This window comes from Ovis canadensis, chromosome 7 (assembly GCF_042477335.2).
Source record: "Ovis canadensis isolate MfBH-ARS-UI-01 breed Bighorn chromosome 7, ARS-UI_OviCan_v2, whole genome shotgun sequence".
Taxonomy (NCBI): Eukaryota; Metazoa; Chordata; class Mammalia; order Artiodactyla; family Bovidae; genus Ovis; species Ovis canadensis.
The window spans coordinates 55,039,228-55,066,452 of record NC_091251.1 but is presented as its reverse complement, the minus strand read 5'-3'; the positions used below and the strand labels follow the sequence as shown (position 1 = coordinate 55,066,452).

The following is a 27,225-nucleotide window of genomic DNA, read 5'->3' as shown; positions in this document are numbered from 1 at the left end:
AAAAAGTTTGTGAACAAATTCCATTTATCACATTATCAAAATTGTAATTTTGTCCTTCCTATTAGATTCTGAGTTTTCTCTAAGTTGGTAACATGGTGTATGCAGTTAAAAAAAAAAAAAAAAGCAAAGCTTTTGGAGACAAATTTAGGTTGAAAATTTTGCTCTATCACTTACTAGCTACAGGATCTTGAGCAAATTGAACCATTTCCTCAGCTGCAAAATGTGGGTGACAACACCTTGAAGGGTTGTGAGAATTAGATATATGTGTAATATCAGACACTCAGACAGTGCCCATATATTTTTGCCCCTTGCCTCCAACTTACATTTTACCAGCTATGCTGCAAAGTTCATGAATGACACCCCACTGGAAAGTTTGTTTTTGTACTGTTTGCTTCAAAATGATCAAGCGGCTCAATTCTACAGAAATTAAATGTTTGTTAGAAGATTTGAGTCATCCCACCCTAGTCATCAGGGGTATAGTATACCCATTACTGTATTTAATCCACAACAGTCCTTTGAATTATTCCTGTTTTATAGCCAAGAAAGCTGGAGCAAAGACAAGACACTGGATTCTCCTTTAGGAGGTGAGCCAGGCTTCACAGAATCCTATCTATTGACTCTAAGCTCTGGGCTCTATGCTTTATGCCATGCTACCCTCACATTCGATCTGTGAATGCCTGCTTTTAAATGCAACCACTCATTTTTCTGAAACTAGAACACTCCAATAATGACTGCTGAATGGGCAAAAGTTAAAGTAGTTATTTAAAAAAATGAAAATAAAGAAGTAGAGACCTTTATGCCCCACACTTTGGGACTGAATAGTGGCTGACTGCCACACCCTTGAGCCTCTCAGAGCCTTGTTTCCTTCATCTCTAACTTGAAAAGAATAATAGTACCTGCCTTATGGGAATATGAGGATTCAATAGTTAACACATGAGCTTCTGACACACGTGGAGCAGGCTCTGGCACACGGCAGGGCTTGGCATCAGCTATTAGCATCAACACAAGGGCTCCTTTGGTCAGAATTCTATCAGGTTGTCCTTAAACGTGCTGTATTATAGGAAAGAAGAACATAAAGAGAACAGTCATTCTTGCATCATGGAGAACTCTAATAATAATTTTTAAAAAGGCACTTCAAAGACAAATAAAAAGTAACTTTATTGACTGCTAATCTTACCATGAAATCCTTATAAGAATAATTACAAAATAATGCAGTTTTTTAAAACACACTTTTGGTATCATCTTAACATGATGATCCTTTCACAGAAAGGATTATTTACAATTTATGCAGATATAAAGTTCATTGTTGCAAATACAAATGCAGACATGTAGAGGCAATATATACCAAACTGGTATACTGACTAGCAATGGATATTAACAAATGCAGAATAAATATCAGGTTTATACTTTTCCTTTATTTTTTAAAACAATTTCCAAATACAAAAATGTAGATATTCAAAATGGATTTTCATATACATATATATATAATTCTGCCGCAGTGGATCAAAAAGCAAAAATATGTCCTTAGCATGTCTCATTTTTGAAAACCCACAAGACTATTCATAAATCCAATTAGAAAGAGGGTGTGCAAAACCACTAACAATGCTGGCAAAACCCTAAAGACCTGATTCTGTTTGAAGTAGAGAGAAAGAAGTATAAAGCATTATGTACTGAATTAAATATATATTTTTTGATGTTTAAACAAGAAACACTAAGAGCTAAGGAAATATACCACCTTTATGATCTGGGCTTTTTAGGGTCAAACTTCATCAGAATTTGTCTCTTAAGCATCTATAAGAAATGATGGATTATTTAATGACTTAGTAACAGTCATTAGATGATCCTTTCATACTTTCACCCTTTTATATACAAAGACTGAGATACTTTAATACATTCTGATATCTGAAACTTTGGTTCTTTCAAACATTTGATAAAAGCAAAATAATTTCCTGACTATAGCACTCTAGAATTTTGTTTCCTTTTAAAGTGTCAAGTTAAACCAAGTTGACCAGGCCTGTGTGTACCCACTGCCCTTTCATATCCACAGTGGGGGCGGAAATGTGAGGAGCAACACAGGCAGAGCTTGTTCTCATCCTCCACGTGTTTATAATACTGACCCCCATCCACGGGGAACACTGTAGGTTCTGCTGTACCCTAAGACTATTTCTTTGTTACCTGAAAACTTAATTTTGTATAAAAATATGACTGTTTCTTTAGAAAATAATATAGTTCTTTTTTAATAAAACTTGGTAGATAGAAAAAATGGTATATCAAAATATGGTAAACAAATGTTGTAAATATACGAAATCATTAAAAACATCTCGTAGAAAGACATTGTGCTAAAGTACTTTCCTGAAGTGCGAGCAACACTGTTACTGTACATCTGAAGGTGAGTTCACTCTCCTGACTTGATCTTATTACACATCCTAACAGCAGTGGCAGCAACTGTCCTAAAAATGGCCTTTTTTCAAACACTAACACTTTCTATATACGTCAAAGTTAACGAATAAGACACCCTTGAGATTGGTGGTTTTCAATCCTGTTACATACTAGCTCCATCTGGAAACTTCAAAAGAAAAGGCAATTTTCACCTGGGTCTCACCACAAGACACTGATTTAATTCATCTGAGGTGGTACCCAGACATTGTTATTTTTTTCAAAGCTCCCCAGATAATTCCATGATGCAACCAGGGTTGAGAACTACGGCAAAAGACACATGAGCAAACAATTGTTCTTAACTGTGTATCCATCAACTGATTGTCTGTAGGCATCATCCATTCAGTGACACCAAACATCATTATCCTCTGCACCAGACAAGAAAGACCATGTATGTAAGACAGACATGGGAGCTGTCTTTCATAGATGAAAAGGTGGTAAGCTTCAGACACACATAAACACACAATCTTATGTATTTATATATGTATAACATATATGTATAGTTGGGGTATTTTGGTTAAGCAGAAACCAATATTACCATAATTTATTCTTGATTTAAAAAAACAAACCACCAAGTATAAACATATTCTAAGACATTTCTACAGTTTTAACAGAAACTGGTTTTAGAAACTCCACAAAATTCATTATGGCATGAACACAACCGATCTGTTACTTGGACAAGGGACTTGGCTAAATCCTAGAGCTTTCTGGAAGAGTAGGAGAAGGACATGGCACTGATCAGTGTGAAGCAGTCAAAGGCCTCACCGCACCACCTTTTGGTTATTGCTTGATTCACATCTTGTTGACCTTGGGCTGCACTTCTGTGATGACGCATCTTTGGCGTGCTGGAACCACTTGATTCAACCGCTTCATTCCTGTTCACTTTGGGACAGCCCCAGCGGGGTGGCAATGGCTACGACTGGGCAACAGTCTCTCTTTTAAAAAGATGAGAGCTTCTTCTCTCTCTCCTCCCTCAAACCACCAGCATTTCATGAGGGGGTGGTAGAAAAAAAACATATAAGCAAACAAAGAAACACAACAACATCTTTCACATGATTAACAAAAAAAAAAAAAAGTGATGTTACACGTAATTGAACTGGAAAACAAAACAATGAACACGTACACCGCAGTCTGATATCCTGAAGGTCTGGTAACCAGTAAAGCACATTTCCTTTCAAAGGATCAGTGAACTTCCGGGCACTTGTCTTGCTGTACATTCTCTGTAGTCCTTTCCCTCCTGTGTAATACTTAAAGTGCAACTGTCCCACGGCTTTTATTTCCATCACAACTATTATAAAGAAAGAGATATGTCTGGGGTGAAGAAAATATGGCACAAGTAATAGGTAAAGAAAGAACCCATGGCTTTCACAGCCTCTAGCAAGCAGCAGGCTGTCTGGACAGCTGCAAGCAGAGGTCCTTTAAACAACAAACTCTGGAACTTCGTCGTGGGTGAGATCCAGAGAGAAGTATTTGCTGGTTCTTTTGACTGGAAAAGCATCTTGGATGTTGACACACTGCTGAGCCAAGCAGCTGCTGCAGTAGAGGCCTTCCTCATCCAGTTCATGGCCACACCCAAAGGTGTAACTCTGAGCAGTGTCCTGACACAGTCCTGCAATGCGCAAGAAGTCCTTCTGGTACAGTCTGATGTCATCAAGGCTCAAGCTATGTCGATCGGTGGAGGTCTTTGGTTTTCGACATATAGTCTACAAGACAAGGGAAGGTTGAAATGACTTTAAGAGTGTAGACTAGTGTGAAAGTTCAGCATTCTGTGCCCTGCACAGAGAAAAGCTGCCAAATCAGAAAATGTTAAGGAATCCTTAGCTGTTAGAGGGTGGCTTCCAATCTGTGGTTTCTGGGCCCTGAAGCCCTGTGAGGAAAACATCCTACCACCACCAATAACAGAAGCTTACATTTCCTGAGCCATTATTATGTGCTAGGCCCTAGGAACTCAATGATCTTTCCCACCCACTCCCTAGAAGAATAACCCAAGGCTCAGAGAAGTCAATGCAACATGAATCCAACTGTCTCCAGCATCTCAGAAACCAAGCAGTTCTCCTAAAATCAGGTTGCACAGGTAAAGGTACTGTTTCTTTGCTTTTCCATGAGGATATGGCAATTCAGCATAGCAACACTCTTGTGCTGAGGTCTGTTATTCTTTTAATACAAGATGGGAAAACAAACCAATTATTACGCAAGAAACACAATTTAAAACACTATTTTTTTTAAAAAAGCTAGACTTCTTGGGTAGAAAAATAACATGAAGTGTTCTTGGTGTAGAAAAGGTTGGGAGGCAGCCCCAGGATGAAGAGGTGGCTCCTAAACAGTGCAAGAGGCTGTACTCTACCAAATGCTGTACACAACAGGTTACAGACTTTCCAAACTCATTATCCCAAGAGGTGGTACCAGCTGGAAATATAAGCAGGTTAAAAAATGGTTCCAATAATTACATGAATAGAAAATCCTCAATGGGTTATTTATGGAAATGAGCCATTACAGCTCTAACCTACAGAGCACCCGAGACAGACGGCATATAAAGAGAGAGAGAGAGAGTGCTCAGAAGTCAGAGGTGAGTATCAGTTGTAGATTCCATCCAAATCCTGCAACAGTGAGTTTCGGAGGATTTTAATTTGTCTGTAGCTTCTGATCGCTTAATCGTCTAACCAGTGATTACAGGTTATCAAATACACTAGCTTAGCACAGTTTGAAAATTCAAACTGAATGGAATAATTAAGAGTGTGGAAACGCTTCTGTCACAACATACCTGACAAGAAAATTACTCTCCCAGTTGTTAAGATCAACACACACACAGAGAATTAACCTGAAACCTAAAGACCAGAGGCTTCTCATATGAAGTATGAAACAAAGTACACAGTTCATCCAAATAAAAATCTCACTCAAAGGGAAATGGAACTAGCAAGTAAATGGAAATAAATTCAGACTAAAACTAGAAAGTATGTATCTACTAGGAATCATTTCCTGAAGGTTTTAAGTTTCTGCTCATTTACATAATTATACATGTAAGCCCCTATTTGAAACTGTCTATAGCTTCAGCTCCTGATTTAAGTTTTTCAACTCCTTCCGTACCTGTGGAAGAGAATCGGTGCTCTGGCCACGCAGTTTGACTACCGTTTCTGAGGAGCTGGAGGTGGAAGAACCGATTTCTTTCACAATCAATCCTAAAGTAAAACACAGAGGAAAAACCAGTGAAGACCTCAGATTATTTATCCTTCTTGACACGCATCTGACATGAACTACTGCGTGCTTGTGCTCAGCTACTTCAGTCATGTCTGACTCTGTAACCCTATGGACTGTAGCCTGCCAGGCTCCTCTGTCCATGGGGATTCTGCAGGCAAGAACACTGGAGTGGGTTGCCGTGCCCTTCTCCAGGGGATCTTCCTGACCCAGAAGTTGAAACGGGTCTTCTGCGTCTTCTGCAATGTAGGCAGATTCCTTACCGCTGAGCGACCCTACTACCAAGAACTAAAGTGCAAATATTAGCCAGTGCTGATGAATCTCCCTGTGGCCCTTTGGTGGCTGACAACAGGCATGGATCACAACCACTCCTTGTGTTGCAGAGAGTGGTGAGATCCATGAGGGGTTAGAACATAGCATGGAGGTTAAAAACTGCATTCTCTAAAACAAACTTCTAATTAAGCTGTTTAGGATGCGGTTAGAAACAAAAAGAAAGGCTGAAGGTGAAAGTCGTTTCTTTACTGTATCACTAACGCTCCCCTACTCTCCATATAGCACTGACTTTGAATATAACTCTCTGAACAGTGACACAGCCTCTAGGTTTGGTTCTACTTAAATGAGCAGTGGGTAAATGGGTGGGAACTGGGTCCAGGCAAGTAAGGACCTGTGTGTCCTGGCCAGTGTCCTCTTACAAATGGGGTTGAGCACAGCACCCATCCAACTGAAGAGCAAATGCCCACAAAGGGCAAGGTTCAGGGCCTGCATATGGAACACACTCCGTTCCAGACGTTCCTCTGGGAGGATGGGGCCATGGCACAGGCCTCCTGCATCAGGTTTTATTGGCCTGACACCAAAAATGGGAGGCTACAGTGAGAAGTCAGCTCTGGACCTCTGAGATCACCAGAGCCCCTTGTCACTGAGGGCTCAGGGGGCCTGATGGTATTTTAGAACCAGGGCTAAAACTTTCCTAAGAGACTGTGGCATAGGAATAAAGCATCTAGAAAAAATATTTAATGAGGTAAAACTGTCAACAAGAACTGGCGATGTAAGCGAAGACCACTCATGTTTCTTGCATACAGATGGAGCAAGTGAAGGTCAAGCCCCAGAGCCTTAAGGCTAAATGGCTTAAGTACATTTCCACCTGATAAAAAAACGAACCTTGAGTAAGCAATATGATTTTTATTCAGCCACTGCTAGTAATCCATAGAAATGACTTTTTGTATTCTGTCTCTTTAAAAGGGTCTCATGATAATTCAGTGTCTGGCATGTATTAAATGTTTGATGATTAGTTCAATTAAAAAATGATATACATACATTCCTTGGCTTATATGTAGACAGTTTATTCTCAGATGACACTCATGTTTTTGGAGTTGGTACCAGCTGCCTGAGCAGAAGATCTTTCTCTAGAAAGCTCATAATCTTTTAAAAAGCATTAAACTTAAAAAAAATTATTTATTTACTTATTTTTGGCTGTGCTGGGTCTTTGCTGTTTTGTGCAGGGTGTCTCTAATTGTGTTGAGAGGGGGCTACTGTCAAGTTGTGGTGTGTGGGCTTCTCACTGCAGTGGTTTGTTTCTCCTGTTGCACAGAACGGGCTCTAGGGTGCACAGACTTAGCTGCCCTGAGGCATGTGGGCTCTCAGTTCCCAGACCAGGGATATAACTCATGTCAATCGGCGGGTTCTTAACCACTGGATCACCAGGGAAGTCCCAGCATTAAACTTTTGAGTGAATCTTCACAGGATGAAGATGTGGACTAGGGTACTGGCTGGTACTTGGTATGGTTCCTTTTGGATTTCCTTGTAAATGTGCCCGTCTGTGTGTGTTAGTCACTCAGTTGTGTCTGACTTTTTGCGACCCCATGCACTATAGCCTGCTAGGTTCCTCTGTCCATGGAATTCTCCAGGCAAGAATACTGGAATAGGTAGCCATTTCCTTCTCCAGGGGATCTTCCTAATGCAGGATCTTCCTGAACACAGGTCTCCTGCATGAACAGGTGGATTCTTTACTGTTTGAGCCATGAGGGGAACCCAAATGTGCCCTGGTTGCCTGTACATCACCTGCTCTGAAACCCAGAACCAGCACTAGAAAACTCAGCATCAAGCCTGATGATCAGAACATTGAACCCACTCCTGCCAACTTCCACAAGAATGAAGGATAGAGCAGTACACTGCGTCACCACTCAACCTTAGCTCTGTGTTTTTAAAACAGTGTTTAAAGGCTCAGATTATAGAGATTTTGGCAAACTAGGATGATGCAAGGGAGAAAATAAAAACATCAATAACCCCATCACCCAGCAAAAAGGCTACTATTTTTATCATAGGTGTATAAACATTTTTATAATTTGAGATCATACTATTTAAACAATTTATACTGTTTGTCTTACCTATGTTTCTTATATTAAGTATCCTCTGAAAGAAAATCTTATTATTGAATGGCTATATAATATTCCACTTTAATGAACAGAACATAACTTTACTCATTGTTAAACTTTAGTTTCTTTTTTCTTTTTTGCTATTATATTTGACATTTTTTTTCTTTCTTTTTTCTCATACCTTTATTTATTTATTTATTTATTTTAGTTTATTTTTTAAATTTTAAAATCTTGACATTTAAATACACATTTTTTATATATAAATCTTTTCAAAAGCCATCTTATTTGCTTAAATTTTAAACAAATTTAATTTCTATTTAAAATTACAAAATTAATTTATAAAAATCAAACAGAAATAAAAAAATAGAAAGTAAAAGTCTGCTTGTCTCATCTCCCCTTCCTAGAGGCCCACTTTAGACAATTTTCTTTACACAAACACACATACACAGGGAGTGATGACATGCTCTCTATACAGTTATAATGTATGTATATATATTAAAACATATTTGTAAGGAAAAAATTCAACATAATAAAGTAAATGGACAAAAAGGGGCAAAGTCTGGTACAAGACTAGAGCAATCAGCCTCTTGGGTCTTTGTTGCTCAGAGTGATTCTCAGCAATCATGCGCAGGTCTGTTTCTGGCTAAGCTTCTGAAGGCCATGGTTCTGCTAGGTTAGCAAGTGGAATTCTGTCATCAAAGGTTCCTCCTACTCTTTAGAGAACTGCCAGAATGACAAAGACTGTGTCTGTTAACCTTTTCATCACTAATTCTCTGCCCCTGATGCATGGCAGAGGATCACAATCAGAGGTTGTGGGTCATGACAGGGCAATGCCAGGTCACTCCAGTCGAAGGAGGATCTCTCACTCAAGCAGTGCTTTCAGTACCAAGACACTTAGCACTGAAGTCATTTCGACAGCTGGCTCCTAAGGCATTTTCTGTAAGGAACAGAGACTAATTCATGGCATGTGACAAAAGCAATTACAAGCCTGAGGTTTTTTTAAAAAAACTACTTTTGTTTTTTTAAGATGCCAACTTTCATTTGAGAGAAACATATATATTATTATATAACTCTATAAGAGGGTTATAGTGAATACATTTGAAGATGTCATCAAATATAGGATTTAAGAGTTTTTTTACGCCAACCTTTTTTAACACTTTTTCTCCAGGTTCCTACACCCTATATGATATAGTGTGTGTGTGTGTGCACGCTCAGTTGTGTCCAACTCTTTTGTGACCCCCCTTGGACTGAAGCCCACCAGGTTCCTCTGTCCATGAGATTTTCCAGGTAAGAGTAATGGAGTGTGTTGCTATTTCCTCTTCCAGGGGACCTTCCTGACCCATGGATGGGACCCACAGCTCTTACGTCTCCTGCACCGGCAGGCACATTCTTTACCAACTGTGCCACCTGGGAAGTCCATATAATAAAGCACGGGGGAGAACAAAACAAAGTAAACCTGGAGATCTGGCTGCTGTTTTCTCCACACAGCATCTGTCCTCTCTAATCCACGGGTTTTCTTGTCTATGCAAAGGAGGAGGCCAGTTTGAAGGGCTTCCAAGCCTCTTAACAGATACATCACATAACTCTCGGATTATCATTTAAAAGAGCAAAGAAAGAAAGATAAAAGCCAATTACACAGCTTTGTCCAAAGCATGAGGTAGAGGATGCTAATTCCAATGCTGAGTGCTTCTCCAGCTTCCCTTTCCTTTTCCTCCACAGAAGGCACTCGATCGCACAGTCTGTTACACTGACCTGGAGCCCCCAACCCACTCCTTCTATTTTCCTGGCCGCCTGCTCCCCAGGCCAGGACCATGCCCTGGGTAAGGAGATCCCTTCCGTGGGAGCTCACCAGAGTGTCCGTTCAGCTTCCGTGACAGGAGCATGTCCTCTGTGATGTAGATGCACATATCTGGGCTGACTTCCAAGGACTCTTCATTCATCTGCTCCAGGTCTCTGGGGTCATCAACCAACATCTCTATTTCTGAAGAAGGGAAAGACATTTAGTGACAGGAAATGGTCACCATTCATAGCCACACCTTGAGGGAGGTTATGCAATTATTTACATGTAAAAATAAATTTGCTAATGAGACTCCACAATAGGAAATTCCAGTGACAATTCTTGACTAGATCCTGCTTCTCTTTTTCTCAGGACTGTTGTGTTATCTACATGTCTGCTAATGCTATGATGTGATTATCAATTATTCTTTCTCTTTAAGAAAAACTGTACTAGCATGCTGTGACGACAAAGGGCCAGCTGAGGCTGATGGGTCGTTTGGCTCATGCCAAAGCAGACTGTTGACAGAGACAGAATGAATAGTGCATGAAGCTCTCCGTCTCCCACATCTGCCATCTCTTGGAGCATTTAATAACGAGATTTGAGATCCACATGAATTCCATAGTAAGCACACATATGTTTTTCAGTTTTCCTCAGTGGAGTCAGTATATCTTTTCCCCAAACCTGAATGCTACAGCAATTATTTGAAACAGAAAAACAATAAAAAAGATGCACCCAAATGCTGATACAGGCTATAGATCTCATCTTATTTCCTAACCCAGGGTGAAGCAGCCAATGCTGTGTTGCCTCTTTTCTATTACAACATTAATCCTATGGAACCAACACTGGGGAAAGCACTGGGAGAGAAAAAGCAGAAGGGGCCCTGACAATGGGTCAGCACTGTTAGCTTGGAGGGCCTGGGGGGCAGGTTACCATCATCCTGCGAATCCTCCTCCAGCCGGTCCTTGCCGCCACTCTCCACCCCAGAGGTGTGGGAGCTGCCGTGGCTGGTCATGGAGCTGCAGGTTTTCAGCTTGCGGTGGATGGCACTGCCAGGGTAAGCATCCTCGGGGCCTGCATCCCGGGCCTTGGTGTCGGCCTCAATGCCCGAGGTGTGGGAGCTGCTGTGGCTGGCAGTCGAGTGACGGGACAGGCGCTTGTGCTTCATGCTGCCGGCGCTGCTCCCGCTGGCCCGCGACCGCTTCTCCAGCTGGTCCATGTCCAGGTCCAGGTTGTCACTGATGTAAGACTCCCGGTACTGCTTCTTCTCTGTGCGGTGAGGAACACAGCTCGTGATTACAGTCAACCAAGGCAGGAGGAATGGCTGGTTAGCTCTGGGCAGTCATCAGGCCACAAACAAGCACAATTTCACATTTAGAAGTAAATGACTGGAAAGTGCTGATAATTCTGATACGAACTCTATGTAAGAAGACTGCAAAGTACAAGAGATCTGAGACACACAGAGAGAGTACAAGAGATCTGAGACTTGGAGATGATCGTGTGTACTGAGACTCCAGTACAAGAGATCTGAGGCAGGCATTTGACTATTCGAAAAGCTTTAAAGTTTCAAACACTGCAGAAGAATGCTACTCAATGTGGATGATAAGACCACTTCTTGTCTGAAAACTGTTATTTGTCCACAATGGAATAAGTTTAGGAATTGAGAATAAACATTTAGAAACTTTCAGAGCGATCTGATATTGCCAGCACATCCACTAATGAGACTTTGAACTTTGCAAAAGTATCAGTGCATGGTGGATTAGAAGTTTTAAAAAATCTGGTCCTTCCCCACAGATAATTTCAGAAACTCTGCTACAGAAATGGTTTCATAAGTACACTTATGCTAACTGCCTTTCATTTGATTTGTTCATCGGTTCAGTTTGTTCCATTGTTAACTTAGCTCTAACTGTTGAAGACAATTTAAAATAAAGCTATTTATTTTTCTGAGAATTTCTTTCAAAAAATTCCAGAACTGAGATCTTCACGGATTAAGATTGATTTTCTCCATTTAGGCTGAACTAATGAGACTTCATGATCTATTAAGAAAACATAGTAATCGCTCTGGTTTGATGATTTATACCCACATAGCCTCTGACTGATAAAACTGTTATTTAACAAGTTGGTGCAGATCTTTAATGCAAACAAAGACACAATATTGGAAAGTCCCTTTTATCAAATGCTAAACTAACCATTACATAAAGGCACAAATTTACAACTGGGCTACAGGTATAAAACTGATATAAACATACTATTTTTGTGCTTGAGGTCAGAAATTTAAAACAAAGAAAGAGCCTTTGTTTTAATACTGATGATGAGTATTTTTAATACTGATGAGAAATAACACATCAGAACAATGTTAAAAAGGAAGAGTGCACTTGGGGAATGTTGAATTGATACTGTTTTAGAAACTGCTAACTAAACCAGACTATTTGGGTTCTCAAGGGTCTGCTAATGGATTTGTCTTGTCTCTTGGTTAAATAAAAGTGCTTGTACTTTTGGTGTCTGAATCCAGCATGAAGTATAATCACCACAGGCTTCCCAGGGGAAGAAAGGAACATCAACAGAAAGAGAAGATATGCACTCCAGGATGCAAAATGGCAACAATGCTTGGAGATGATGGTGTGCACATGTCTGGGCTCCAGTCTATTTATGTTACTTCTAAGGACTCAAGCTAAAGCAAGGAGGTATGTGTAGCAATACTCACAGTGAGGCAGAATGGAACCAGACATCAGGGCCTAACCACACATCACTGCTACAAAAGTACATCCATCTACAGCCCATCTTTTTAGGGCTAGGCTGGGTTCTAATGAGTCCTATTTTCTAAGGCAGCAGGAGTTGAGATGAAGAGCTAAAAGGGGTTTGCAAAATTCCCATATGCTTTCTATTTGTTGTAGTTTCAATACAGTAGGCACATGGCCCTTGGAAGGGTAAAAAGTGAAAAAAAAAAAAAAAAGAAAAGGCTTAAGCCCTAAGACAACTGATAACAGTGGCTCTATTAAAAAAAACTTTTCTATATCTTTAAAAATAGCCCTTTTACTCCCAAATTTCTGACAGATTTGGAGTCAACTAGTTATTCTATACTCACACACATACTCACTAGAAAACAAGTACTTTGCCAACTTGTCCTCTAGCTAATAAGAGCCTAGCCTGAATTACTTCCTGTCAACATGTCAGCACAGCCTTGGTGCTCCACGTGCTGGCTTCTACTCCTGTCATTGTGCTTTTCATCTCTTAGACCTTCTGCAAACATTTAAGAAGTTTCACACCAATCAGTTACAAAATGAGGGAAATGCTGAAATAATTTTGAAATGTATTCTAAGAAATACAAAATGCAACCGCTCACCCCCTAGCAATCACTGGTGTCAACAATGCAAATCATCTGTTGTAAAAGCCCACAGAACACCAAACTTCTCGTGTTATTTTGGACCATAATGCAAGTCAATGCACCCTCTTGACATAAAACCTGAGAATAAGCCCTAGCTATTGAGTAAAACTGAGCTGAAAAAAGATTTGAATGACAGAAAGCATTTTTGTATCCATCTCTTTTAAAACAATAGGATTCTTGTGATCATTTTTACTATAAAATGCAAAAATAGTGTTTCAGACAAGGTGACACTAGATGAAATCTAATTAAGAAAAATAAAGATTCTTTTCATGCTGTGATTTTGGCTAATGTTAATAGCTTTTTTTTTTTTTTTTAATGTTGCAGTCCTCAAGTGTGGGTGAAATAACTGAATTCAGGCCAACGTTAATCCAAAGGAACTTAGTTTCAGGTTTTCTTCAGATCTGCAGGGATTTCTAAGCAGAAGAATGTAAAGAGGTGGAAGAAAAAAAAAAAGCCGTATCTGCAAAACGTATCTACACACACCCACATCAAAGATCCAGTCTGCATCGCTGTCATTCTCACTGCCCCATTCACATAAGCCCTCACGTGCACTTGGTACTACACTTGATAACAAAGCCCTCCCCTCTTAAGAACTCAACATTCTTTGTAAGTTTTCTTTAGAACCTATAGGGGAGGTTCATTAATTCTTTCAGGGTATAAGGGGCTCACATTACAGTCACCTAAACAAGAATTTACTAAAATGCTATGGGCAGAGAGCTGCTGGAGTAAATGAATTTCCCAAAGTTTCGAGTTGCCCATTCAGGAATGAAGCCAACTTGGCAAATGATGGGCTCTGCACCTAAGTCACCTATTCTCACAAGCTTTCCTGGTGCTTCTGCCCATTTAAATTCCTAACCTTCATGTCAGCGTCAGACAGATACACGCATTTGTTATACTGATGAGTCATCGTGGGGAAGAACTGGCAGTCTGGCAGCAGGGGAAGTCAATACACTAGACAGTGAGACTAATTCTCTCCAAAGACAAACGCAGTTTGGTGGCAGACAGTGGAAAATGATTCATGTTCTAATTGCTACTTAAATTACAATGGCATCTCCAAACTGGGCCTCATTTAAACTGAGAGGCAGCTTTTGAGAAACATCCATCAGATTGTGTTTAAACCTCTATAAGGATTTTTGTTTGTTAAGAGAGGACAGGTACTTGTCTTGTTTCTATAGGAAAAGTGTGGTCTGAGAGGTCAAAATGTGTTTCCGACATGGACCTAAGTTAATATGCATCTGAATCCTAATTCATGCAAATACCACAAATCAAATCCAATAAAATTACCAACAATTACTATAACGTGAGTTTGCAAAAAAATTGAAGACACTGAAAGACCAAATATGCAAAGTAGCATTTTTGGGTGTGAAACTGGAGTGTGCTGTACAGAGTAACCACAGGAGATAAAGAGCTAACCATCAGGTTAATACTGTGAAGTTGAAGTCTATTGTTAGAAGCCTCTACCTCGTCTTCCTCTCCTCACCAAGACTTGCCCTTCTCACGGCTCAGAACTCTAAAGCCCCAAATGCACTGCTCTATTCTGTGTCTCAGCAAACAGCCCCTGCTCCCCAATAGGACAGGCTAACAAGATCCTCAATTGTAAAATTTTCTCTCCTTTGTTGGTCTTACTTGCTGAGCCAGACAAGGGGCTTCCTAGCTGTCAACAAGAGGCTGGAAATATTCTGTGGTCCACCTTTATTGTCACTCTAACAGAAGGAATAATCACACTGCAAGGAATTTCAGAGAGCCTGTACATAACAGCCCCAAGGTGGACCAGTGTATAAACAAAACCCTGAGATGCAGATAAAAGCTGGTAAGCAGATAAACCTTAGCCTGTGCTTCCACGTAGTGGCTTTCTGGACTTTCAAGTTGAGTGCAGGGAAACTTTAAAGAGACTGTTTGCTAGGACAGCTAAATAGCAGGGATAATCTCAGATATGCTGACCAGGCTGTGGGTGGGCTTTCCAGGACTGCCGAGATGGAAAAAGCAACGCTGCTGGGAACCTGGAGAGGCTGGGGGTCCCCAGGTCCCACTCTTCAGGAGACTAAAGCCCCAGTTCTTGGCAGCTGTAGAGTAAGGGGCCATGGGTGCCGAAAGTACCACCTGCTTCCCACCCAAGATCTTGCGATACCTTCGTTTTCCTCCAGCTTCCGGATGTGGCGCAGAACGGGCTGCAGGTTCATGTAGAGGCGATGACTGTTGCTCAGGAGCTGCAGAAGGTGTCTGGAGCGCATGGGGCACCCCGTGTAGTAGATGAGCTTCCTGGCAGAAGGTAAGCCATCTGGGAGAATCTCAAACTTCTTACCCTGTGAAGGGAAAGAACAAGTCAGGAAGACAAGTCTCTGATGTGTCAAGGTCCATTTTCTTTCCTAGTAAGTAAGGAAAACTACAGACTCAGAAATAGATGCTTAAGGCTCCATCCAAAGTTCCCTGAGGAGTACAGTACTGTCTTCCCTTTCAAAAATGTCACAGGATAGAGGATTACCAAAAATTCAGGGAAGTGCCAAGCCAGGGTCTTCTGGTTCCATCTGTGGTTTCTCTGGCTGGCCAGGCTATTTACGCAATGGAGAAGAGAAGGGCCCATCATGAAAGCATTCTCAAATGTAATCCCAGCACCCTAACTCAGTAAACAAGACCACAAGCCCTAGAAGAGTAATGCATTCAAATATTTGTCGGGCGCTGACAAGACGGCAAACACTTTTCTAGTTGCTGAGAAAACAACAGTCATATGACCAAGTCCCTACCCTCCTGTTGCGACATTCTGGGGTAGAGATGATGAATAAATACATCAAGTAACTACAGCCTATGATAAACTATCGGGTGGAAATACAAAATGAGAAACTCTTCAGTCAGATAAAAGAGGGAACTGGAAGCCAGATGGATAGCTGGAGGGATGAGACAGGAAGGAGAAATAAGATATGCAAGTGGTATGTAAGTATCTCTCTGTCAGTGGAGGAACCTCATTCACCAGGTTTGGGATCATTAACCCGAAGTTCTTAACTGAGGGAGAGGGTGTGGCAAAGTTCCTTCCAGTTACACAATATTATGAATTCCTTTTTTTGACAATGAATAGGATAGCAGGACTACAGAAAGGAGTCTTCCAGACACAGTGATTCTCAGCTGGAGATGAAAGGTAAAGCAAAGAAGGAGATGTATTTTACTACACACTGAAAGTCAGCACAAAGCAATTCAGACATGGATGGAATTTCTTACCTCTTGACTTTCCATTTTAAAAGGAACCACCACCGGATCTCAATGCTATGATAGAATGCTTGTAACTTACACTTCATGAGCACTAAACATGTATTAACTTACTCAGTCCTCACAAGTCTACGGCCAGTGAAAGTGTTCGTCACTCAGTCATGTCCGACTCTTTGCAACCCCACTGACTGCAGCCCACCAGGCTCCTCTGTCCACGGAATTCTTCAGACAAGAATAGTGAAGTGGGTACCCATTCCCTTCTCTAGGGAATCTTCCTGACCCAGGGATAGCACCCAGGTCTCCTGCACTGTAGGCAGATTCTTTACCGTCTAAGCCACTAAGGAAGCCCAAGGGGGTGGTCCATTATCTCCATTTTGTAAGGAAGAAACCAAGGCACAGAAATGTTAAGTGATATGCCCAGAGTCATACAACTAGGCAGGGCTGGGCTGGCTGAAAGAAGAATCATCTGGGAAGTTTGCCGAAACAGATTCCTAGTCTCTGCCCCAGACTTGCTGAATCAAAAATCTCTTGGGTGAGGCCCAGAAATCTAAAGCTCCTCAGATGAAGGTGATGCACAGCTAGATTCAGGAACCACTTGGTGCAGGACCCTTAAAAATTCAATTTCTATAAATATATTTTATTGCTACTCAATTGGAGACATGAAGGGGGCAAGTGGGTTATTAATTTTCTCATTTACAAATAGCTCCACTCCTTTCACAAAAAGCTCGAAGGAGAAAGAGCCAGTGAGGAGGAGGCAGGTCAGGCCCCATTTAATGTATGAGTAAAGTGAAATCAGATTGAACTGTGCCCAATCTGAATTAAAGTCAGAAACAGGTCTTTTAACTCACAGGGCAGTGTGGGATCAGCGCCCAAATGCGATCTGGCAATAGAGCTCTTTATTTATGTAGGCCATCTTCCTGCTGGAAAGAAGCATGTGTCTTAATCCTTATCTTCCTCCTCTCTTTGTGTATTTCTTCCAGTAATTTAGGAACAAAGCAAAATTATGAATTTTAATGACCACTAGAAAGACATATAATTAACTGTAATTCTTTGAACTCTTCCCCAAAATGGATACAGCTTGGCAAAAGAGTGAAACAGCTGGGAAAAACAAGAATTTGCTCTGACAAAAGAAAGTGTATTGTTCTCAATAATCTAAAAACCAAAAGTACTTTTCCTGTTAAGAGTTGTAGCCCTTTCCTTATAATGATGATTTGCAACAGACAGATATTAATAGAAACATCTTTTTATATCACTCTTTATTCTCTATTCAAGAGAAGTTAACTTCCAAAAGAACGGGCCAACCCCCAAGCTAAGAATAATTTACCCTCTGATTACAGCTTTCTGTTTTCTAATCCCTCTGCTGTACATTTTAAAAAATAATTCTGTTTGATGAATTCATCTTGAACTTTTGCCATCACATTTTTTTCTGCAACTAGGGTAGAGTGGTGGGGACCAGACACACAAATTAAAATTGGTGATTTCTTTTGCTGTAAGACTCTGTGATTTCAGGTTCACTACTGAAAAGTGGCAAGGATTATAATTATAGCACATGTGTAAGAATCTAAGAAAGCTAACTATTTTCATCTTCAATTTTGAGAAAACATTAAGTTTTGTGCCTGAAACAATATTTTGTTTAAAAAACAGAAGTCCACAAAAACAAACAGATGAGTATTTCAGTCAGTTATTTTAAACTTACCACAAACACCAACTTTCCAACATTGGTCCAAGGGAAATCATAAAGTAATTGTTTCTCTTCGTCTAAATTCTGTAGAAAGAATGATGAGTTACTTATAACTCGTATAAGTTATGCACATAGAGTTACCGAGGAAACTGACAGATACTCTAAAATAGCTCTAACTTCTTTCCCAGAAAACTAAAATACAGTAATTAAAATCTGAAAGAGGTCCCCAACTCTCTTTAGAGACATGCAGACAGTAATTAAGAGAGAAATGATACAATTCTGCCACTTTGGGTTCTTCAGTGACTACGTTGCCTTTCAAGGAAATCTTGTCCCTTCTGGCCCATCTCTAAATTTAAATAAAAAGTCCAGAAGACTCAGGCATTCGAGAGATGAGATAAGGCACTCAGACTTTCATAACTGGGCATTTTGCCTATACCAAAGATAAGGCACCCTCATGTTCTCCCAGGTCTCACAGACCTCCTCTTTCCCCTGTTGATGGTGGGATGATAACACCATCCCACCTGCAGAAGGATGACAGGAACTGCTTATTCAACAGATGAGTTTTATTGGAAAATTGTAACGGAAATTAAAACGTCAGGGTCAGATACTTTATCACAAAGTCATTTTTCTTTCCATAGTTACAGATGCACCAGATGATTAAAAAAAAGAATGCTAAAAATTAATGACATACAAAGAAAAATGTCTGGATATTAATGATCTATGAGTGATAAATGTGGGCCAATCTTTGGTTTGCTATTTTCTGTTCTAGAGGACTTACTGATGTCAAGGTTCAGACTGTTTCACTTTGTCTATCCCACATTATCCATGTCTGTGCTGGACAAATAAGAAGTAGTAACCAATCAATGGCTGGAAATAGGACCAGTGAACAGTGAACATAGCACAGGACCAGGCAGGCACACTGTCAGAGTTAAGACATAGTGGATACCATTTGACACCTATTCCCCATTAACTAACCTGAAAAATCTGTATTCCCCGCATGGTCAATCCAAGGGTCAGAGAAGCTTCAATTTCCCTTTTATCCTGTAGGAATAAAATTATATGAAAAAGTGTATCTTTCTTCTGTAAGAAACAATTCAGCACCAAAGAATGAAAGATAAATTTCAGTATTAGAAAGCTTTATACTTAAAATAGCTTTGCCTTTCTGCATCCCTCTTTTCCTGTAAGATACAAGAAAATCATGGGTACATATTAAATCAATAATGATATTTTCTACTTTTTAAATCTTTGAGACTTCAGAGTTTTAATGTTTTTACTATAAACACTTTCATATCTGACAATATTCTAAATTTGTGTGTTACTGAGAACTCTAGGAAGACTATTTGCTACTTTTACATCAATTTTTTTTAAACCTTCTATGCTATGCTAAGTCACTTCAGTCGTATCTGACTTTGTGACCCTATGGACTGTAGCCCGGGATTCTCCAGGCAAGAACACCATAGTGGGTTGCCATGCCCTTCTCCAGGGGATTTTGCCTACTCAGGGATTGAGGCAGTGTCTCTTATATCTCCCACATTGGCAGGTGGGTTCTTTATCACTAGCGCTGCCTGGGAAGCCCCTTTTAACCTTCTATCTAACATCTTTTCTCAGATGTTAGAATCTTGAATATAATGTCATAGTTATATTCTGAGGTGCAGTAGATTTTGTGTATTTAAAACTGGTTAAATCTCCCAACTCGGAAACAAAAGTTAGAGACAAGCCTGAATAGTTAATGGGCTTCCCTACTTAGACAGCATACTAAAGAGCAGAGACATTACTTTGCCAACAAAGGTCCATCTAGTCAAAACTATGGTTTTTCCAGTAGTCATGTACAGATGTGGGAGTTGGACTATAAAGAAAGCTGAGTGTTGAAGAATTGATGCTTTTGAACTGTGGTGTTGAAGAAGACTCTTGAGAGTCCCTTGGACTGCAAGGAGATCCAACCAGTCCATCTGAAAGGAGATCATTCCTGAATATTCATTGGAAGGACTGATGCTGAAGCTGAAGGTCCAAAACTTTGGCCACCTGATGCAAAGAACTGACTCACTGGAAAAGACTCTAATGCTGGGAAAGACTGAAGGCAGGAGGAGAAGGGGACGACAGAGGATAGGATGGTTGGATGGCATCAGTGACTCAATGGACATGAGTTTGAGTAAGCTCCAGGAGTTGGTTATGGACAGGGAGGCCTGGAGTGCTGCAGTTCACGGGGTCGCAGAGTCGGACACGACTGAGCAACTAAACTGAACTGAACTGAAGTGAACAGTTAATGCTCTCTCATGAAGATAGTTGAAAGCTATAAAGCTTTACATTATGTTAGTTTGGAAAAAGCACTTATTTTTAAGAAGTTCAATTATCACCTGCCAATATGATATACATTCAACCAGCTAAACCATAAACTGGAAAAAAAAATACACCACAACAAGTATAAGGGAAAAATACTGTACTTAGCCACATCTTTTAAGCACTCATCTGTAACAAGTGGTTGTATGATGTAAAGTTCAAAATAGAAAATAAAATTGCTAAGTCACTATTTTCAGTATGAGATTTCTCAATTAAAAAAATGAGTATGTACAGCTCTTTATTATGTTCAGTGCCAGTTTTTGCATATCATGGAAAGAAGTATTTTTAGAAAATGTATCCTCAGCTGGCATAGTAGATAGAGCCTATATTCACTACTGGGGCTGTTTTTTTTTTTTTCCCCCACTAATATTCTTTACATCAAGAAAGGCACATACAGTATAGGTTTAACAGGAGAAACCAATTCATCTCTATGAATTTAGGCCAATATCCCTTTCAAGGCTGTTCTGATTGCTTCCAGAAATAAGACGATGTTCATAAAAATGCTGGTGGTGTGTGTATGAGGTATGTATCACTGGGCAAGGGGTACAGAGGTTTGTTGTTGTTTTAAATTTCCTATCTCCTGTCTCCATTTTATAAACAGGTCTTAAATGAAGCACTTTTAATGGCAGTCACTTAATTTCTTTAAATAATGAAAATTCTGTCCATAAGGAAAAAATATCTATTTTTCCACCCCAATCAGTTCATTAGCATTATCTTGTTTTAAGGAGGCCAGAGTGATTTTTATGCCATGTAAAAGTAGAACACTTTGAGCAGCTTGAGAAATTAATTTTTACATGAAAGATAAATTAGAGCTATCTACTTTATCTACTAAAGGATTCTTAATAGGATTCTTTAAAATACCAAAGCTTTCCTAGCAAACAGAAAGCAACCAGTATTTACTGAGCACTCACTAATGTGCCAGGTAGGCCATCTGGCCATTTCAGATTCATCATCTTGTTGAATCCTTCCTGACCTGTGACATGTATAAGATAATTTCCACTGAAGAGATGCCCAGTACTGCAGCGACAGTCCTCCAGGATCCCAGCAAGAGCGAGTGCCGGTGGAGCGTTTCTAACTGAAGATCTGATTCTAAAGCCATACTCTCTCTAATGTATCACTCATACTTCTGATACTTTAAAATATAAACTTATTGTCAAAACTGCCATTAATTTTCATTTTCTCTTATAAGTTGAGGTGTCACAATGAACTCTCTTAAAAGAAAAACAAGAACTCAGTCTTTTAGGAATTTAACTGAGGAGATCTTGTGGAAGTCTTTGCCTTTCAAAGATGACAGGGCATTAACAAAGCATCTCTTTGGCATGAAAGGGGAAAAAATAACATCCTCTGCTCTCTTTTTAAGTTTTTTGAACCAGCCAAGAAAATTACCCAGCAATATAACTGATCTATGGTCCAGTTTCTAATGGCCTAATTATGCTTGTCTTACCACAAGGGTGTAGCAGAGATATCAAACCTAACAATAACAAAGATGGTGGTAACAGAAACACGTTTAACATCATACTTAATGTGTGCACTTTTCACCCACTAATTCCTTTAGTCTTTAATAAACCTCAGAATTTATTGGGTTTGTTACCATCTCCATTTATCTGTGGGGAAACCAAAGCATAGTAACATGCCTAAGGTTACCCAGTAAGGGCTGAAGCTGGGATTTAATCCCAGCAAGCTGGATACAAGAGACCACACTCTGAACCACCTCATCCTGTTTGGTAGGAGAATAAACATGCCTTTGGATACTCAGGTGGGAACTGAGGGGTTCTTACCATGGAAGTGATACTTGTGGAAAAGTGAGAGGAGTGTGGTGGAGAAGAGGGAGAGAAGACAGAATGTGGCGAATACTTTTGCCAGTGATTCTCTGCGAGACCCGCCCCAGTTATTATTTGGATGTGTGACCTCTGACTCAGAATGGAAAAATGAGGCAAGAGACCCAAGAACCCAGAACACGAGGACACAGGACAAAAGAAGGAACAAACCAGAGTAAGAGAAGCAAGAAAGTCAGTGATTCAGGCACAAAGGTTCTTGTAAGCAGACATGGGTTGACTCCTGCCGTTTACTAGTTTTGTGATCTTTGGTATGTATCCCTGATTATAAAATGAAGATTAGAGTCCTATCTTATAGAGTTATGAGTATTTTTTAAGAAAGGATAGATATGAAGTGTTCCCATAAATACAAAACTCAATAAACATTAGCTGCTGTGGTGGTGCTCTTATTACTAATGGATACAATGCAGGTGTGGCTTCACTTATTAAATAATTACTGTTCAAAGAAGTAGTAAACATTACTCCCCAAGGCAGAAATGCAGATTTGGGAAGGAGGAGAATAACTATTCCATAATCACTGAAAAAGCAAAAGCACAATTACAGCCACTTGTCATCTCAATATCAGAACCATGAAAAAGACTCACTCCTGCTTCCAGGCCCAAAGAAAAACATCACTGACTCCAAGACTGACTTATGATGACAAACAGCAGTTCAAATAAAAGTTCTTTTAAAAACAACCAAAACTTAAAAAAAAAAAACTTCTCCCGATCAAGAAGATACAGCTGCAGACTTACTGCAGTTTTGTACCTTATACAATCTGTAGTAGTGAACAGCGACGTCATCCAGTCGGACAGCCTCTTTGATATATTTAAGATGAGCCTCAGAAGCTGTTAGTGCAAACTGATCTTTGTGCATGTTTGGAATGTGCTTCAGGATGTAGTCCTTCCCTCTCTTGGAAACAACCTGTTGGGATACAAGGGGAGCGCAATGCAACATTTGTTGGAAGGATTCAAGTATAACACGACCCTCACCCCACAAATGATGAAAGGCCGAGAACCGAAAATAGGCCCTTGAAACTGGCTGATTTCCACTAGGAAATTCTCACACTGATTCTCTTTTGACCATCTGTGATGTTACTAGGCTGAACAAGCTAATACTAGAAGGTACAGAGTCAGTTTAGCTGCAGTACTTCATATCTAAGAAGAAAAATCATAAGAAATGGGAAAAATATGTTCTCTTGGCTTTAAAATCACTAACAAAGAAAAACCATGCAAACTTGCACAATTTTGTCCACATCATTGTTTATACTTGCAGAATTATTGGTACTATGAAATACAGGTACTGTTAGCACATCTTCAGGTTCTGGATCCTACTTAACTCTCCTAAAATTACAGCCACAAAGTGGGAGGCTCTCAATGTTAATCCAAAGAAGGCAGAGGACTGCAAGGAATTCTTAGAAACATTTCTGGTTTCTGCATAAGAGGCTGATATGAACACTCTACTCAAATGCTTAGGAGAAAACAAGTTCACTCAAATATTCATTTCAATTTACTGCGACTTCAGTTTTCATCAGACAGTAGTCTAAGCTTTCAGATTTCAAAAATATAGGGTCCAGGAGCTACAGGCTCAAAAAAAAGGTGTTGATAAGTTAAAAGTCTTAGCTGACTTCATGAAGATTATAAGAGATGGAAAGAGTAAGCAAGGTGAACAAAAAGCATTTTTAGTGCTCAAAATGATCAGAATTTAAAAATTAGAGAATTTTTAGTTTTATCAGTTTTTATATAGTTATTAACATATTTTTCTTCCTATGAATATTTTAAGGAGAATTAAACATGATGAATTATTGCCCAATTATCAAGTTTTGCTGATAACTCGTTAAAGATTTTTTCTTTCTAGATTCCTTTTACATGAAGATCATTTAAATCAGTACTTACCAACCTTTTTCAGGTCAAAGAACCCATAGAAAATAGTATTTAAAAGGGCAGTGAAGTATATATAATAGGTGGTTCTGGTGATCACAAGGGTCAAGGAAGCTGGTCTCTCAGCACCCTGAGCGCCATGGCACACTAACTGGGAAGCTCTGCTTTAAAGACCAAGAGTCCATGAGAACCTGACGATAACTAGAAAATGGAAATACTGGCTACTTTTGGTCCCACAGGCACTGCTATGTAATAGCTTGATGCCCTCTGTGGTTTTTCTTCAACAACTGAAGCACAGTCAGTCCATGAACAAGAGCTTGAGTACCACGATGTGAAATGCTGAAGAAATAGAAAAGGTTTACACCTGTTCTTTAGGATATCTTAAGAAACACTCAGATTACTGGGCGCAAGAGATAACCAGAATATTTGAAAATAAAATACTTTTGTTCAGGGTCTTATTGAGCCCAGAGGAAGGGCCCTGGGCACCTAGATAGTCCGTCCAGAGAACACATCTGGGCCGATGAGCAGGAGTAGCCAGGTAAAACAGGGAGGGTGCCTCACTAGCTAAAGAAGCTGCAGGCAGAAAGGCCCAAAGTGCAAAACGACAGGAGTTGTGGAGACACAATAATGCTGAGTGCTGCACAACACACGCGGTGCAGGACAGCCAGAGAGGAAGGTGCAAAATCTGGCAGGGACCATGAGCTGAGAAGTTCCTAGGTCATGTTTGGCACTCAGGCTTTCACTGCAGGTGAAGGTTTAAATCAGAAGCAAAATCGACTTCTCTGCAAGCTGTGAAGTAAAGCCTGGAGCAGCGACAAGTGTCCACTGGTGAGTGCTGACGAGAGCTGGCACCTGGGAAATGGGAGGAATCATGACCTGGGTTGGGGTGGGGATGCAGTAATGTTTAGGAAGTTAACAGCAACAAAAATACAAGAGAATTTCACTTCCTAAGTTGAGGGATGGGGAATCAAGGGTTTATGTTAGAGAATGTTCTCCTGATCAGGTGGGGCAAGGTAAAAGCAGAGTGTTAAGGAAGAGCCTGAACGACTCTTAAGTTTCTAGGTGACCAGGGCCACTGGCTGAGGTTGGAGCACACAGGACTGAGGTGGATGCAGACAAATCTAACCTGGGGCACTGCGAGTTTGAGGTGCCTATGAGTAAACATCTGTCCTACAGACATGAGGGAGAGAAAAGATTCGGGAGGTGCCAGCACATAAGTGGTTGTAAAAAGCATCAATTTGGAGATCTCCTGGGATAGGAGTGACTAAGTGTCAATCACAGCAGAGAAACCCAGGAAAAGATGTGAAAAGTGTCCACTGGACTTGGCAACTTAAAGGTCACTGGTGGCCTTAAGGACAATGCCATGAGTGGAGGGGCTGGTGAGGAAAGAAGGCAGAGAGATGTTGCTTGAGGAGTACGTGTCGAAGTACAGATGCTAAAACATCAAATTTACATCACTTTTTCAAGAAGCTTTACTGAGAAGGAGAGATTGGTAGCTCTTCTTTCCCTCCCTCCTTCCTCCCCTGAAGATAGGAAGGTGTGAACTGAAGTATGTTCTAACTTAAGAGGAGTTAGTTCGAGTAGAGGCTGAAGATATAGAAGAGAGAGATGCCTCAGCAGAGACCTGGAGGAAGAACGGGAAGTGATGTCAGCAGAGCACGGTGGAGGAAGGGTGGCTGAGACAGTCAGTGCTCAAATAACCTACATTTTCCTGCTGAAGGAAGGGGTGGCTCCTCTTTTGATGGTGAAGGAGATGGTGGTCAACACAAGCTGTTCACTTATATTTGTTTTCTCAGCACAGGAAAAGTGGTGAATGATGTCACTTTTTAAAGAATAGTGTTTTTCTCCTTCTGAAGGGGAAAAATGCTGCTTGAATTGAGAGTAAATAAGAAAGTCAAGGCTGAGTAAATCTCAAAAGAAGGCTGACAAATTCCCAGTTCCAGCATCTTTAGGATGGACAGCCATCCTCTTCCTCATTACCTACGTACAGGTCGAGTCGGTGGAGAGACTGTGTGTGCCACGCTCTCAAGTGTGGAAAGTGTACCCGGGTGTCATGGAGGGTGTGTGGGCCATCAAACACCTAGCTTCCCAGTTCTTGAAGCTGCATGAGTAGCTTGACTATTTCTGGTCGCTACTGGTTTCTTTGTCATTGTCATCGTGCCTCACAACGTGTCTAACGTAGAGGGTAGACATTTTAGGGGTCGATATGTCTCTATCAAACTAGAACGATGAACTAGAAACGTGCTAGAGAAAATGCTTTAGATCTGAAAACAGTGCCTACCCAAGATGGGAAGTAAGCCTCGGGCTCAAAGTATTTTCCATAGTGCTTATTCCTTTTGAAGTTCCCAAGATCAGCCTGCAGTGCAAAGGCTGCCAGCAGGAAGTAGGCCTCCTCTCGGAGCACACACTGCGAATGAAGAACTTGTTTTCTCAGGTGCCAGTAATAATAGTATCTTGCTGCTCTGTCACTAGGAAAATAAAAGAAAGCGGAACTCACATTTTGACGGAATGATCTAAACGCATATAAACAGAGCGCAAATCCTGCTGCCCATCTGGGGACGGGAGCTCTTCTGCTCTGCCCCCTCCTGCTCCCCCGCCTCACTTGCTGAAGAGGGGGAGGCTGTGTCAATGCCTGATTGCTGCTTCCCTCAGGCCTCAGGGAGACAGGACCTCAGGCCAGAGGACCCAGACTGCAAAAGCAACATTTCCTGAGGCCTGCGGCATTCGATTCATTCAGAGGATGGAAACAAGATCTGAATCACGCCACTCCAATGGGGTAAATAAATACTACGTTGAACAAGTATTAGAAGAGAAATCTAGGCATTCGTTGTCTGTATTAAAATAACTTTGCTACCATGATGCTGCACATACATAAATAAGGACAAATCTGGGGACAATCCTGGTTTTAATGTCATGCGTCCTTTTTTGTTTTGTTTTTCATTTGAGCAAATTACAAATACATTAGGCCCTTTAAAAAATATTTCTATTTATATGCTCTACTAGAAAAAATTTGCTTGACTATAGTTTTTTTCCCTCTAAAAATGAATGAACTGAAAACTCTCTTAAAATCCTTTTTTTTTAAAAAAAATTAAGCAGATGTTACTTTATGGGTGTGCTTTTATAGGTACATGCCACAAAATCATGATAGTCCTCACA

At 40.4% G+C, this 27,225-nt stretch overlaps 1 protein-coding gene across 4 annotated transcripts in view; it reads right to left on the bottom strand.

The window, feature by feature from the left end:
- Nucleotides 1–1,133: 1,133 nt before the first annotated feature.
- FRMD6 (FERM domain containing 6) overlaps nt 1,134–27,225 on the bottom strand; it is an 88,265-nt gene continuing 62,173 nt past the window's right edge. For all 4 annotated transcript variants that reach the window (XM_069596154.1, XM_069596151.1, XM_069596155.1 and 1 more), the window contains exons 6-14: nt 26,351–26,537; nt 22,958–23,113; nt 19,014–19,079; nt 18,054–18,122; nt 15,288–15,462; nt 10,708–11,043; nt 9,850–9,981; nt 5,521–5,612; nt 1,134–4,139 (exon numbers count right to left, since the gene is read on the bottom strand). In XM_069596154.1, coding sequence (XP_069452255.1) covers nt 3,855–4,139; nt 5,521–5,612; nt 9,850–9,981; nt 10,708–11,043; nt 15,288–15,462; nt 18,054–18,122; nt 19,014–19,079; nt 22,958–23,113; nt 26,351–26,537 — 1,498 coding nt within the window. In that variant the 3' untranslated portion in view covers nt 1,134–3,854. The remainder of the gene's footprint in view (nt 4,140–5,520; nt 5,613–9,849; nt 9,982–10,707; nt 11,044–15,287; nt 15,463–18,053; nt 18,123–19,013; nt 19,080–22,957; nt 23,114–26,350; nt 26,538–27,225) is intronic.